This window comes from Cryptomeria japonica, chromosome 2, assembly GCF_030272615.1.
Source record: "Cryptomeria japonica chromosome 2, Sugi_1.0, whole genome shotgun sequence".
Taxonomy (NCBI): Eukaryota; Viridiplantae; Streptophyta; class Pinopsida; order Cupressales; family Cupressaceae; genus Cryptomeria; species Cryptomeria japonica.
Genome location: NC_081406.1, coordinates 175,538,010 through 175,554,715, shown reverse-complemented (window position 1 = coordinate 175,554,715; position 16,706 = coordinate 175,538,010). Strand labels below are relative to the sequence as shown.

Here is a 16,706-nt window from a genome sequence, read left to right as displayed (position 1 = left end):
GCTGGGAAATAAAAAGTATGTGGAGATTGTGGAGCACACAAGTTACGTTTTGTTTTTTTTTTTAAAGTTAAAAAGTTTGGCAGGAGCTATTATGAAGAGGCGTAAGGGTGTGCGATATTTGGGTTGGATTAATCATCTGGTGCGATTCCTTTTTAATTGCAATGTTCAAACCTTTAAAAAGTGCCATAATTTTTGGAGTAGAGAATATAATGAGAGTGGCAGCCTGTAGTTATGATTTGAATAGAGCAGACATTTTTGGGTGTATTAAAATTATTGAGTGATGCACGTCAGCTGTGACAGCATGAATATGAACTAAGCAAGTTGAAAATTTTCTTGAAGACTGAGGGATGTTTTTGCAGGGCAGTCCAAAAAATATTCTCTTCATTTATGCTATGGGTTCCTGAATTGAATTTTTGAAGATGTCCATATTGGAGATTTGCCTTTTGCATTGATACGCTAGACAAGCTTTTCATTGCTGTGTGAATTTTTGTGTCTGTAGTGTTTGCTTGAAGAAAAAGTTTGATGGTTGAACATTCTATGAAAGAGATTTACAATGTATGCATTGCTGTAATAGTTCTGAGAAACTTTTATTGATTCTGTTGTCCAAGAGTTGGTGCTCTTTACTGAAATTGGTGCTTCAGCTGGTTTGTGTTGGTGTGTGCTGTTGTAAATGTTGTTCAATTTTCAATTCAATATGCAAGATGTATTCTAATTTGTATTCTCTATATCTATGTATTATCTATCTCTATTATAATTCTGACTATCTTCTTTGTTTGGCAGGTGAGAGGAATATTTATCAATTTCAATATCCTCTTCACAAATATCAAATGATATATATATGCAAGAGGAGAGGATCAAGCAGTGCCTTGACCGGTCATGTCCCCAATCAAGACACTACTTGATCCCACCCTTTGATATATATTATCAACCGGTGTTTCTTTAATTACCAGCCCGATACTAATCGGGGTCCACGTAACTTAGTGTGTATGTCAATCGGTATTTACGATGTATGCCAATCGGTATTTGTGTGGCATATTAACCGATGTGAATCAGTGTCTAAGTTAACCGACATCGATCACTAACTAAAGGTTATATATGTCAAGCGGTGCATACTTTGCCACCCGAAAGCAACTTGATAATCATTATTTGTTTATCGCTGGGAACAAATCCAATGTAAATTGTGATACATGGTTAACCCGATAGCCATCGGTGATCACCGATATGCCATGCTATAATATGATTATCGATATTGATCGACTAAGTATATTTAATATATAAATGAGGAAGGATTATCAAATGAAATAGCTTGAAGTTTTCTTGATGGTTTATCAATAGGATAAATGATTGAATGAGAGACTTCATTTATCTCTCATTCAATCATTTATCTCTCTGAAGATACCATGCATTAACACTCCCTCTTAGCTAGGTAAGATAAATGAGAGCAGTGTATCAAGCATCACAATTCAAATGATAGTTAGCATTCTTTACACAATCCAACTTTCTAGGAAATCATATCACCTAATCACATGATATGAAGTATCACCTAAACACGTGATACAAAATCTCTATCACATCAATCTTGTGATGACAAGATATCACCTTAGCATGTGACATCAGTAATGCCTAAGCACACAATACTTAAGGATAATCATATGAGAAAATATTCAATTCTCATCTTTATCCAAGTTGTGGTAGGTGCACTAACATCTCATATAAATGTTTTACCACAACACAATCATGGCTCATCCATGACACACCAGAAATCCAACATGATAACTGGTTTGGACATTATAAGATCGTCACCTTATAATGTCTCCATACAAATGTTCATTATCTTGGGAGATCGTCACCTCTTAGATATGAACCCAGGGGATAAAATCCAAAATGTCCTATCATGACAAAGAAGTTTACATATTAAACATCTTATTGATATGTAAATACAGATTACAAAGCAAATTACCTTTCTATCATACCTAAACCTTTTCTGAAGTGATCAACCTTCACTCTGGAAAGAGGTTTGGTCAAAATATCTGTCGTTTGATCTCCTGTACAGACATATTCTAATTGAATCACATTTATGTCTACCATATCTCATACATAGTGATATGGGATCTCAATATGCTTGATCTGTCATGGAACACTGGATTAACTGAAAGTTTTATGCAGCTCTGATTGTCACAATGTATAATAGTGGGTTTCATAGGTTCTCCAAATAACCCCACAAGCAACTTCCTAAGCCATACTGCCTCTCGAGAAGCCATAGAAGCTGCAATGTATTCTGCCTCGGTGGAGCTTTGAGCTACAGAGGACTGCTTCCTGCTGATCCAAGATATCATGGTTGAACCTAGACTGAAGCAACACCCTGAAGTGCGTTTTTTTGTCAGTTACACTTCCAGCCCAATCTGAATTTGTAAATCCATGTAGGTCTATATCAACTTTCTCATATTTGAGACCAAGGTTTAGGGTACCTTGTAGGTATCTCATGATGTGCTTTACTGCAACCAGGTGTATCTCCTTAGGTTCACACATGAACTGACTTAAGGCATTGACTGCATAACAGATATCTAGCCTTGTATTCACCAGGTACATCAGGGACCCAATCATCTGTTTGTATTGAGTAGAGTCAGTGGGTTGTGACTCTGCTGCTGCTTCCTTAAGTTTATGTAAATTGGTTTCCATAGGAGAGGTCATGGGCTTACAGTTTAGCATTCTGAATCTCTTCAAAATATCCAAGGTATACTTTCCTTAGTTTTTAGTATAATGTTGTCAGAATTCTGCCATACTTCCAATCCTAGGAAGTAATGAAGGAGTCCTAAGTCCTTCATATCAAATTCTTTGGATAGATCTTTCTTGCATTGATCTATAAGATGATCATTTCCTGTGATTAATAAGTCATCAACATATAAAATCAACATTAGCATATCACCTTTATTTCTTTTGTAGTAGAGATTAGGATCTACATCATTTTTAGAGAAGCCTAGTCCTGAGAGATAGGTGTCAATTCTTTCATACCAAGCCTTGGGAGCCTGTTTAAGCCCAAAGAGAGCTTTCTTGAGTCTACACACATGAGACTCTGCATTATAATTTTCAAACCCTTCAGGTTGCTCTAGGTAGACTTCTTCTGAGATCTCACCATTTAGAAATGTTGTCTTAACATCCATCTGGTGTACCTTCCATCCCTTTGCTGCTGCAATGGCTAATACAGCTCTTACTGATGTATATCTGGCAACAGGTGCAAAAGTTTCTTCATAATCTATTCCTTCCTTTTGTGAGAAACCTCTAGCTACAAATCTAGCCTTGTGTTTTTCAATACTACCGTCTGCAGCATGTTTGATCTTAAAAAGCCATTTAGATGAAACGACAGATTTCTTTGTTGGCCTAGGAACAATCTCCCAAACATCATTTTTCATAATAGATTGATACTCTTCAGACATGGCATCCTTCCATACTTGATGTTCAAGAGCCTCTGATACATTGTTTGGTTCAGCTTTAGAGAGATCATTCATAAGGGCAACATAGCTAGTGAATTTGTTAGGCCTTTTGCTTTCCCTGAATGTCCCTGAAGGAGCAACAAACTTCTAAGCTTCTGCTACAGTCTTGGTGGCCCATAGTGGTCTTTTCTTGAAGTTTTCTCTAGGTGGACTTTGAGTTTCACTTATAGTTTCCTCAGGATTCTTCCTCTGAAGCTCAGGAGTAGGATCTCTATCTATGCTAGGGGTGGGGATATAGACTTCAGGGTCTAGAGAGCTTTGGGCTCTTTTGAATGCTAAGTCTTCTTCAAAGATCACATCCCTGCTTAGTTCAATATTCTTTTGACCAGGTATATAGATCCTGTAAGCTTTGGAGGTTTCACTATATCCTACAAAGATTCCCCTTTTTCCAGAAGGCTCTAATTTTAATATTTTCTCCTTAGGTACATGAATATAGACAGGGCATCCAAATATCCTAAGGTGGCTAATATCAGGTTTTGATTTAGTAAAGACTTCCTCAGGGGTCTTATCTTCAAGATGAGTGGGGAAATCTGTTTTGAATATATACAGCAGTGCTAATTGCTTCTGCCCAAAGATTGATATTTAGATTCTGATCAAGAATCATAGCTTTGGCAGCTTCAATGATTGTCCTATTTTTCCTTTCAGCTATCCCATTTTGTTGAGGGTTATAAGGTATTGTTAACTCCCTCTTAATCCCTGAATTTTTACAAAACTCTTTAAATAATTCTGATGTGTATTCCCCCCCCCCCATTATCAGTTCTTAGGGTTTTAATTTTATTTCCTGTGTAGTTCTCTGTTAGTGATTTGAATTCTTTAAACCTATTAAGGATCTCTTCTGATTCTTTACATTTTAGAAAGTAGATCCAAGTTTTCCTAGAGTAGTCATCAACAAATATTACATAATACAAAAATCCCCCCAATGAAGGTACAGACATAGGTCCACATACATCAGAATGAACTAACTCTAAATTTTTACTTGTTTTCCTAGTACTATCTGAAAAGCACCCTTAGTATTTTTACCTAGGGCACATCCTGTGCATGGCCCTGAATGGTATTGCTTTAACTTAGGTAGACCTGTGACAAGGTCTCCCATTGATGATAAAGCTCTAAAATTTAGGTGGCCTAGTCTTCTATACCAGATTTCATTTGCATCTGTAGTTTCATGAATAGGGCTAAGTTGGGCTTTGTGCATAGCTCATACAAGTAGCCTTGTCTTTGATCAATTGTTTTAGCTTTCTTGATGGATGAGTTCTTTGGCCAAGCCAATACTTTGTTGTCCATGAAGGTTACTATGTATCCAGTGTCCTCTAGTGCTAATATTGAGACTAGATTTCTCTTGATGCCTGGAACATATAGTACTGCTCTAAGTTGTAATGATACACCCGACTTTAGTTTGATGGTGCAAGTTCCAACTCCTTTGACTGGATGTGTAGAGTCATCTTCAATAGTTACTTCCTCATCATTCTCCTCTTTCATGGAGTCCAGTACTTCTCTGAATCCTGTAATGTGTCTGGATGAGCCACTGTCGATCACCCAGGAGTTCACTTTGTTTGATGCTTGGTTTGTGAGTGCTAAATAGAGTACATACTTCTCGGAGTAATCTTCCCTTTTAGATTTTCCTGTTTTGGCAAATGTGGCTTGCTTAGCTCTTTCTGGACATTTGGCAACATAGTGCCCAAATTTGTCACATTTGTAACACTGAATTTGAGAAAGGTCCTTCTTGAAGGCGTTCTTGTCGTGACGACTTTTTCTCTTCCTGAATTGCTTCTGCTTGCTTTTCTTGTTTGAGTTCGTATTTAGAACTTGAAGATCTTCATCTATATTCTTCTGTTTGATCCCTTTCTTATTTTGCCTTGATTCCTCTTGGAGACAGTCAGCCTTTAGCCTATCGAATTTTGGGAATTCATCCCTTGCACTGATGCCTTGGACGAATGTTTCCCATATGCTAGGCAACCCATCTAGAGCAATGAGGGTTAATTCTTTATTTTGGATCTCATATCCAAGGGTTGCCAGTTCATCCCTTAGGGTAGATATTCGCATGAAGTAGGCATGGACTGATTCTCCTTTTATCATGGCTATGTGATTTATTTCTCTTTTTAAAGCCAAGGTTCTATCGGCATTAGATATCTCAAAAGCATCTTCAAGTGCTTTGAACATGTTGAAGGTTGTTTCATGTTTCCTTCTTATGGGCATGATATTGTTTCTTACCCCATCAACTATGATTTTAATAGCCTTATCATTTCCTTCTCTCCAAATTGCTTTGTCAGGTTCAGTCTCAGGTTCTGCAGTTTCAGTCTTTACAAATGATTCGACTTTATTTTCTTTTAGAATCATTTGAATTCTGAATTTCCATGCTGAGAAGTCATCACCTCCTCCGAGTCTGTCTTCAAATCTGATAGCGCTAGCCATTGAGAGAATTGTGATGTTGAATATATGCTTGATTTGAATTTTACGTAAAATTCAACAACCTCAGGTTCGATTTAACTATAGCTCTGATACCATGTAAATGTTGTTCAATTTTCAATTCAATATGCAAGATGTATTCTAATTTGTATTCTCTATATCTATGTATTATCTATCTCTATTATAATTCTAACTATCTTCTTTGTTTGGCAGGTGAGGAATATTTATCGATTTCAATATGCTCTTCACAAATATCAAATGATATATATATGCAAGAGGGGAGGATCAAGCCGTGCCTTGACCGATCATGTCTTATGGACATGACCGATCAAGACACTACTTGATCGCACCCTTTGATATATATTATCAATCAATGTTTCTTTAATTACCAGCCCAATACTAATCGGGGTCCACGTAACTTAGTGTGTATGCCAATCGGTATTCACGATGTTTGCGTGGCATATTAACCGATGTGAATCAGTGTCTAAGTTAACCGACATCGATCACTAACTAAAGGTTATATATGTCAAGCGATGCATACTTTGCCACCCGAAAGCAACTCGATAATCATTATTTGTTTATCACTGGGAACAAATCCAATGTAAATCGTGATACATGGTTAACCCAATAGCCATCGGTGATCACCAATATGCCATGCTATAATGTGATTATCGATATTGATCGACTAAGTATATTTAATATATAAATGAGGAAGGATTATCAAATTAAATAGCTTTAAGTTTTCTTGATGGTTTATCGATAGGATAAATGATTGAAAGAGAGACTTCATTTATCTCTCATTCAATCATTTATCTTACCGAAGCTACCATGCATTAACAGCTTTAAGTTGGTGCCCACATATGTAATCTAGGTTGGTGCCCAATCTTTTTAAATGAAAGCTTTGCATGCCATTCTCCCCCTTCAGTAGAAGAATTGTGTTCTACAAGCATGACCCCACATAGAGCTAGTGGTGTTGGGCTAAGCAAAAACAGCTCCTCTCTACCATAGTTCATGACTCTATATTGTGGTTTTTGGTTTTTATGCCAAAGATATATAATCCATGAGTTTTGTACACACTTACAACACTTGAGAATATTTATATAATTAAAAATGATATCACCTTCGACTCAAATCCATTTGTATTCATTTTCTCAATGTATACTTGTATATGTCATCAAAGTAGCCTCTAGTTTATAAGTTTATTATGTCTTTAAAGTTGATTAATTGAAGGGTGTATGATAAAAGCTTTATATCCTCTAAACCATCTCTACAATTCATATTTTTTCAATTTGCCAAGTCTTGGCCAAATCTGAGCAGGGAATCCAAGTCCAAGTCAAAAACTAACTTTTTGAGTCTAAAGTACTCTAAACCAAGTCCAAGTCTTGTAACTATGATGCTTGAACATGAAACTCTTTGAAATCATGATTAAACCCACTAAACTCTATGGTATTGACTCTATATATATAAGGCACAGATAATTGTTATCCAACGTATGATCCATTGAAGATGACAGATCCCTCATTACAATTGTCCAAGCTGAGTTTTCTCCCTAGTATTTTCATCTTGAAGCCACATATAGGCTTGTCTTCCATATGGACTCAAATTAATGAGTAGGCTTGCCTTGGGCGAAAAGAGATGTCAAGATTTTGGCCTTTATTCTTAAAGGTGTATTGCTTCCTTGACTCAAATATTATATGCTTGCAAATTCTTTAGAGACCATCAAACCTCCTGGAAAATGAAACTCATCATATAAGACTTTAAAACAATTAAACATCCATCTAGGTGGTTACCAATATATCCACCTGATTTATTCAACATTGTTAGGTTAATCACAGTCTGGATACATATAAATGATGACAAGTCTCAAAAGGTAAGAACCTGGGTATCATAGCATGATCCACCTGGGCCATTACAATTGCCCTCTCACAAACTCTGGAATTTGGCACTCATCAAATATGTATATGTCACTCGTTTTACTTATCAGACCGTGTCTTGCTCTATTTCCTACTCTACACTCGACTGACATCAACCCATCATTTTGTCATCTTACCCTCTAGACCCCAGTCATCAATTTCTCATCTGAAATTGACATATATGAATGCTGTTCTAATTTTTCCTTTTGTATTAAAAAGTGACTACTTTCAGGAAATTCTTTGTAATTTGTAAATATATACACCAAATATAGCTCATAAAATATTTACATTTACATGGAAACAAAGCAGAAAAGAATATACTGTTAGTTGTTTTGCCATTGATGTCATCAAACGGTTTCTGCCTTGTATGGTGATGTCTGTCTCTGTCAACAGGCACAGATTCATAGTCGGAATAATGTCTATCATTTACACTGAGTTGTTGTCAAAAACAGAAAGTATTGTGTTGCAGCGATAAGTGCAGAAAACAATTACAGAAACTGACATTTGGCAATTGCTTTAAGATCGGTTCTTTCAGAATCTTCTCGAGTTTCAGTCCGAACTTGATCATATTCTGTGCTGATATCACACGGGTTTTAGATTGGAATCTATTGTTCCGTAATTGATCCTTGGTTCTCAGCACACTTTGCAAAAGCCTATATGCAATTAGTCATTTGTATTTAAAACAACATAAGGCAGTTATCTATTAGTTCATTTGGTTGAAGTCGGTTTAAGTACAGATTTTTTATTTAACAAAAATGGGAAGGAAGAACTAATCTATATCAAACTATTTCTTTAACTAGTTCTTAACTAGAGGTAGTTCAATCAGTTGGTAACCAGTGTTCCACGGCCGTTGGGGACAGGGAGACAGGGGGACGCAGGGACGGGCTTTGGGGACAGGGGGACAAAGGGAAAAAGTTTTGGGGATGGGTTTCGGGGACGAGGGGACTTGGGCCTGGAGGGGGGAAACGTGTTTCCGTGGAACACTGTTGGTAACCGACTAGGTGATTAGGCATCTTTATTTATTCGAAGAATGAGTGCTTCTTTTGGGAGTAATGCATGTGATGAGAAGAATACATGACTTCTGTTCTGAGAATGATTTTGGACATCTCTGAACACGTGATTTGAGGGAAATGAATCTGTATCAAGAAATCTCATAGATGCGATAATGAAGGTGGTGTAGCACGTCAAAACTCTTATATGCCCTGCAGATTCTTTGGTGAGATTGTTTCATGATATTATTTTGAAGTAACTATATTTGTCGTTTCAGAAGTATCATCAGTTTTATATGACTATGACAGTTTAACAAAGTGCAGATTAATGTCTTTCTGAGTGTAATGAGACGGGTAATTGACATTTGCAGTTGAGACAAGGTAACAGCAGTTTGATTACAAACTTCAGAACTTTATTCTTTTCAGAATGTGTCTTGCCAGGATACAGAATTTTTTATTGTCTCTGAGTGTGTTTTGCAGAGACACAAAAGGTTTATTTGTTATCTTCAGAATATAGTCTTCCAAATATACAGAAGCATTTAAAATGTGATAAAAACTGAAAGTATTTGATACATAATTCAGTTTTTAGTGCTTACAGTTTCAAATCACACAGAGGATATATTGATATTTCATTTTTGTATAAAGTGAATCTGTATATTTGATTCTAAAAAGGGAAGTTTGATTTGAAAACTAGAGTTGGTGCTCTTTATAATTTGGGTTGGTGCCCAAAGATTGATTGGGTTGGTGCCCAAAGGATTGTAATCTTTTCAACTGTGAGGCCAGATTAGGACAGGAGATCCTAGTGGCATTTCTCACCATGGTTTTCCCACAGTGGGTTTCCACGTAAAATCTTGTGCCTTGTGGTTTTGCTGTTGTTCCTTTCCTAGTTTCAGTTGTTACACGTTTTACATCTTTTAATTTCATATTAAAGTTTGATAAAAGTTTGAAGTTACTAGAAAGGATTAAAGTTATTGTACTACTGATTCACCCCCCCCCTCAGTAGTACTTCTGTGTTCTACATATACAGTTTGTCAGAAGCAAGGTAAAATAAAGTAAATTTGTGCAACAGACTAAACTAATTTAACTATGTTTATTACGTTTCAAACATAGATTTGGGAAGCATGTATGTATTCACAAGTGCAAAGGAACGGGAATATTCCATCTTTTGTCAGTCAACCTTACAAAATCAGCTGCAGATTAGGCTAATTTGAAATAGCATCATGGAAAACTATTTCAGTACATGCAAATAAGTAAATCAGATGAGCTTCAACAAGCAGAAAGCAAACCTGTGCAAATGCTGAAACCAAAATAAGGGGTAAGGTGGCCAATGCCAGAAGTGCCAAGCGCCACTCCAGCATCACTCCAATGGCAATAGCAACAATGACGGATGTAGCATCTTGGACAAGAATTGACATGCGATTGCTAAATGCTGCTCTAACAAAGGTGGCATCGTTTGCCAATCGCATAGACAATGAATCTGCATTGTTTTCTTCTTCATCAAACCAGCCAACCTCATTTCGCAATATTGCTGCAAGGGAACAGAACATCAGAATTGACTCTATTTATAGATTCTGTAATAGCAATGTAGCTAGTAAAAAGACACATTAATATGCTCCCAACCTATCTGCCAATTCCAAAAAATTTACCTGAAAACATCATTCTACGAATGCGTTCTGTCATCTTCTCCCCCATTATACCAAAGTAAAAGTGTTGCAAAAAGTTTGCTATCACAGTTGCCACACCCATACTTGTAATTAACAAGCACCACTTTTCTACCTCATGTTTGGCATGCTTCCCATGTATTCTTGAATATGCCTCCACAATCTGAACAAGAATCAATGCAAGTAGCGGATTGAAAGATCCAAAAATGGCAGCTCCTACACTACCAAGAAGAGCATAAAGCCATTCTGGAGAGCTTAATTTTGCAAGTCTCCATACAGATGGTGGCTGAAGAATTTGGGAATTTTTTGAGGTTTCCTCTTCGACGCCTGATTGATCAAAGCAAGAAGAAGATTTTCTGCATCTCTTTGAGGGTGATTGTTCTTTTTTGGCATCGAATGACAAAAGAGGTGAAACAGGTGACTCTGGATCTGAATTATTCGTTGATTGGCATTGAATTTTCTGCATATCTAGTCTAGGTAATGATGGCAAACACATGCCAAAGCTATCTTGTCTCCTCACAGAAGGCATTCTCATGAGTGCATCTGATAGAGCTACATTTTCTTGTGTTTTCTCTGATGGTGAACCCTGTAATTTTGCTGAATTGCATGCATCAGAATTCACATCAGGCTGCCTTAAACCATAGTCTCCATTATATCTTTGAACAGATGGTGACTTTGACATTACAGGAGATGGATCCTGGCTTTGAGTAGCAGATATATCCTTTTCTATTTCAAAACTTGCCAATTTATAACTTCTGACTGGAGTCCTGAGAAAATTCACTAGAGAACATTAAAACTTGCCTAGGCACAAAAATTACTCCAACAAGCAAATAAGTTCACAAGCATGTTGATTAATCAAAATCCCAGAGTCAAACAAAACACTTAAGTACAGTAAGCTCAATAAAACTGGTTTTGCACAAATAATTCCAATTCAATTTATCTTTTTAATTGTACAGTTCCCACTATGATTTCTGTTCAATGCAAATTATCTTGTACATAAATGATGCTTTACCTGACCAATCATGCAATATAAAACACAATTATCTGGACGGGAACTCTATTTCATAAGTTAAATCAAATGCAGAAACTTTTCCAATCCAAGACATTAAGAGAATAACATTTTCAGATTTTGATACAGTTTATTCATAGGAAGCAGGCATTGATATAAAAGAAATTACAATCAACATAAAGTCATTGTTATTGGGGAGGATTGGAACCATAATGAAAAGTAGGACCATCACAGGTGCCAGTAGACCTAATCCAGTAGTGATGTGTTACTGTCTATTTATGAATTACACACACACTTACAAAAACATGAATACATACAGAGAAAATTATTTTGGTGTATTTGTATACATGTGTGTAATACACAAACCTATATGTATATGTATATGTATATGTATATGTATATTTATATGTATATGTATATGTATATGTATATGTATATGTACCACAGTTACTAGGAGACTCCTACACTAGCACCCTTGGTTCTTGTCTACCATACCTAAAATGTGTCCACCTCTGAGAGACCCATATGAGGACTTCGCTATATATTAGGAAACTTCAGATGAAGTATTTCAGAATCTCTATACATCTCCTAGAAGGATCCCTCGAAAATTGGAAAACTTCCCATAGAGGTTTCTCAAATATATGCTATATATTATACTGACTTTTCCTAAAGTGCTGACATGCTTTTGACAAAAGCTAAAAGAACTAAAAATTACACTAATAGACTTGTAACTTTCTATGTTTTGCTTAAAAATTAATAAGTTTCCTAACAAATATTTTTGTTATCAAATCCTGAAGAGCTAAAGTACAACAACAAAAAACAATAATAAAGCTTAAGATGTGTGCATGCATTGATGTTTTATCAATTGATTAAAAATATATTATCTCCAAGGACCCTTATATAATGTTCTAAAAATGATGGCATTAGTATTACCGTTGTAGTACAATTTATTGCACTCCATTTTTTGAACTTTTTCCCTTGCACCATCTTGCTTTCCCTGGTTCCTACAAGGAGTCTGAGTTATTTTTATAAGGGCCCTCTTCTTCATACCCCATGCCTCATCCATTCCCCATTGAATTATCTATTCTATTTATAGGCGGCAAGCCTATCCTAAGTTTATTCTATAGCAGATCTGTCTCTCATAGTTTTGTTAGCATTTTAATTCACACCTTTCAATGTGACCCAAAATAGAATAGGTGTGATGTAGGACTACTCTTTGAATTAGAAGGGAAAGATCTCTATAAAACAAAAACTAACCTAATATGAACAATATGCTATTTACAATATTAAAATGTTTTTCTAGGGTGGTTCGCACTCATGCTGCTTAAAATTTATTGTGTCATTGCATATATATTTGAATTCACCTAGGCCAAAAGGTTGACATTATCTTCAACTTAAAGCAAAAGAATTTTGTAATCTTTGACAGAAAATAAATCCTCTGAATACGCACTTACATTGTCCAACTAAAAGCAAAAAATGAGCAATGCAAGTACACAATAAGATTGAATATGCTTAAACACATACCAAAAGTTATAACCTAAACACAATAATTGCATTCAAAGTTACAAGTAATCAACCAACTAAATAATAGAGATTTCAATAACTGCTACGTGATATTTAACTCTTAAAAGCACAATAACACATAAGACAAAACACTTCAACAATAATTTAGAAGGAAAATAGGTGTACTAAATACTATTGATGCATATCATATTCTAGAATAGAAATCTTGTCGATGAATAGTAATTTTAGGAACAAGTGAGCATGAAAATTACCATTACCAAAGTTACTGCATGAAATAAATAAAAGGTTAATTGCACTTGAAAACTAGTTACTGAGTAGATTGAATGCGATGCAATCCTTATTACAAAATTCTATCCACTCAAACTAAAACTATAATCAGGTAATTTCCTTTTAGACTGATGCTAAAAATCATTACAAACTCACACTTGGAACTCACATCACTCACATGACAAAAGATCCAATAGCTGACTCCAGGCTGAAAATAGATGAAAGCTAAACAAATCACAAGCAATGAATATCTCTAGCTGAAAATATTGCATCTCAAAATATGCTCTTTCCTTGAAAATAGTAATGGCTAAGCTAATTTTATTGCAGACTAAAGATAGACTTCTCTTTACATGCAGCCTTGACTGATTCTTACAAAGCTTCCCTCCATATTAATCATGGCAGAATTTTGAAGACACTATGAAACTTTGACCTTCTCTTAATGTCTTGAATATAAATACCCTCTTTTGCACCAAACCCAAACTCGGATCTGTGACTTGAAGGATCTGAAAGCTTTTTCTATCTTCTGCCATCTTTACAAACTTAGCAACACTGAACCTCTATGATAATCTCCTTTGATAAATATAAACAAAAAACCTTGAAACACTCCAAATCACAATTTCTCACTATTTGTTTTCCAAAATAAACCTTTACAATGAAGGTTTGCACTTGATAAGCTGATGTAAATTCTGTCATACAGCTGATATTGTGATTGTATTTCAGAATTCTTTGAAAAAAAGAGACAAAAAAAGAAACACAAGAACTAAAACCAAATCAACAACCTAAACACTCTCTCTAATCTGAAAACCTGATTTTTTTAATAAAACCTTGCATGGAATAATAAAGAAAATCACTACTGCAATTTGAATGAATATTGATGTGAAATTTGCCAAAAAGAAACAGAGAATGCATAACTCAGATGTTATGATTAATGATCATGTATGTACCATGAATTGAAACCCTCTTCAAGGACATATATCCCTGACAGTATGACTGTTCTTGCTGAAAGACACTGCTATATTATATTCTGCCCCTTGCCAAAAATGACTGCTTTTATGATAGAATTTTGCAGCACTCTTGATTTCCCTACAAAAAGTTGTGCCTTGATACTGTATAAGACAGACAAAAACTTGCAAAGAGAAAGAAGACTAAGTTTGCTAACACTCTGCTGCTCGCCTGGCTGTGGTATGAAGGAATGAATATGCAAAAAAAATCTTTAAAGATAATTTTCCTCCCAAACTGTGCCCAAATTCTTATTTATAAAGATTTTTCCTTTTGAAAATCACCTTTCTGAAAAGAGTTTCACTCCTATAAATGACATCATTTTTTCGTTAAAAAGTCACTTCTTTTCCTTATCAAATAGCAACTCATCTTCAAATATTGTCTTTTCTGGGATGAGTCATCTGCTTTACAAATAATAAACCTTGGCTTTTCCAAGAGTAGTCGGTTGCTTTTAGATGTACGCACCTTTGAGCACTGGGTAAATTTGAACTCTGCTTTGAAAGGGTGCACCTCATTATTCCATGTGAATTAACATTTGACTTTTTGAATCTGATTTTGAAATGAAGTTTTCCATACGATGCCTGCAACTATTCATGCCACATGCACCACTATATGGTGTAATTTTTCATAGAAGTTTGAAGACCAGAAAAACCATTCATGAACAAGCCTATATATGGTGCAACTTTCCCCAAAAAAAACTATTTTATAACTATATTATTCTGTGTGCTTCTCATGCCCTGGACACAATTTTTATTTTCTGCAATTTTTGCATGAAATTCTGTAATGTCCCTAATTTGAAATAGAATTTAATGGTAAATATTAATAATAAAATTAAAATGAAAATGAAAATATAAAAGAATAGAATTAAATAGAATTAAAAATTTAATTAAGTTAATGAATCGACAAAAGGCATGAAATGATAAGTTGTGACTCACCCAAATATGAGGTATAAAAGGGAGAGGAGAGCCTCATTTGAGAGGGGATAATTTGGGGGAATCAGAAGTGCAGAACTGACTTAAATAAGAAGTACAGATCTGATTGTGAAAGGTTGTGTCTCTTGCCAAAGGGCCTACATGATGAAGAGGTGTGACCTCTCCCTCACATTGAGAGATATGAAGGAAAGGAATCAAAGCATCCAGTAACATCACCATCGATTAGTTCATATCAGAATAGTTATTAAGTTACAGGCAGTTACATCTTTGTTCTTGGTGGTATGCATAGAAATGCGCTTAATATGTATGTTTACTACGAAACCTTATAATGTTCATACTGTCTTACCCCCCCCAATATTCTGGTTAGAGGAGTTTTGAATACATTCACATTTTATTAAGAGCAACCGATAATGATTGCAATTAAGGTATCACTGCCTTAAGGACCAACAATAAGATTGAAAAATGATTAGTTAAATTAGTGATAGGATCCTTAAACAAACAACCAATAATGATTGACACAACTAAGCAATAACAATAGAGGAGATTATCAAGGCTGCCAGCAGGGATAGGAAACAGGAGCAAGCAGTGACAGGTAAGTATTTGGTACTTTCTGATCTAATATTATAATATGATAAAACAGCATCTTCCATATCATAATCATATTTGTATATCCCTGAATCTGAACTGCTGAATGTAATGTTAATTAAATTGATGGCAATAATAACATTAAAATGAAGAAGCAATTTAAAGACAATTTCACATAATATCACTGTTTTAACACAATATATATTTACATCTCTGTCAATGAACCCAAGGATGAATGAGGCAATCATATTTAGTTTGCACAATTTGTTATCGTATTGTAAGGGAATAATGGCAGATAATGATTAATACAAATTAATACAAACAGTAAGCATTAATGACAATATAATGTAATAGGATTTGTGACAACTATGATTATCATAATAGAATTAAATAATGAATATAATTGGAATAACAAAAATGGTTCATTACATATGAGGGACCCTCTCTCAAGTACGCCACTCCATAGTGGATGCCTAACCCCTGCCACATGGAGCCAAGGGGGATGTAGCATTTGCTCTTGGGCTTAAGAGAGGAGGTGGTTGAGATAAGGGGGAACAGTGATAGGACACCTCACTGGGCACGCCACTCCATGATGGATGCTTAACACCTACCACATGGAACCAAGAGGGATGTAGCATCTGCTCTTGGGCCTAGGGTGGAGGGTCTCTTGGACACCCTATCCAACCAGCCTACCCTAGTGCACTATGAAATTGGATAATAAAGAATGGCAACTAACCTACAATCTGATTTTATATAATACTAATGGTAATCAATACATTAAAAATTTATATCACTCAATCTAATTCATTAGCATATGTTTTAGTTTATAAATATTACTTAATATATGTTCTCTAATTTTGTGTTGCAGGAAAACAATATACAAAGGTACTCCCATAAACTTAAATACCTATCTTAGATTTGGGCAAATTTAGG

General features: G+C 35.4%; 1 protein-coding gene across 1 annotated transcript in view; it reads right to left on the bottom strand.

The window, feature by feature from the left end:
• LOC131049973 (ABC transporter B family member 20) overlaps positions 1–16,706 on the bottom strand; it is a 96,895-nt gene that overhangs the window by 11,305 nt on the left and 68,884 nt on the right. The window contains exons 10-11 of the mRNA XM_057984090.2: positions 10,443–11,224; positions 10,083–10,324 (exon numbers count right to left, since the gene is read on the bottom strand). Of these exons, the coding sequence (XP_057840073.2) occupies positions 10,083–10,324; positions 10,443–11,224 (1,024 nt within the window). The remainder of the gene's footprint in view (positions 1–10,082; positions 10,325–10,442; positions 11,225–16,706) is intronic.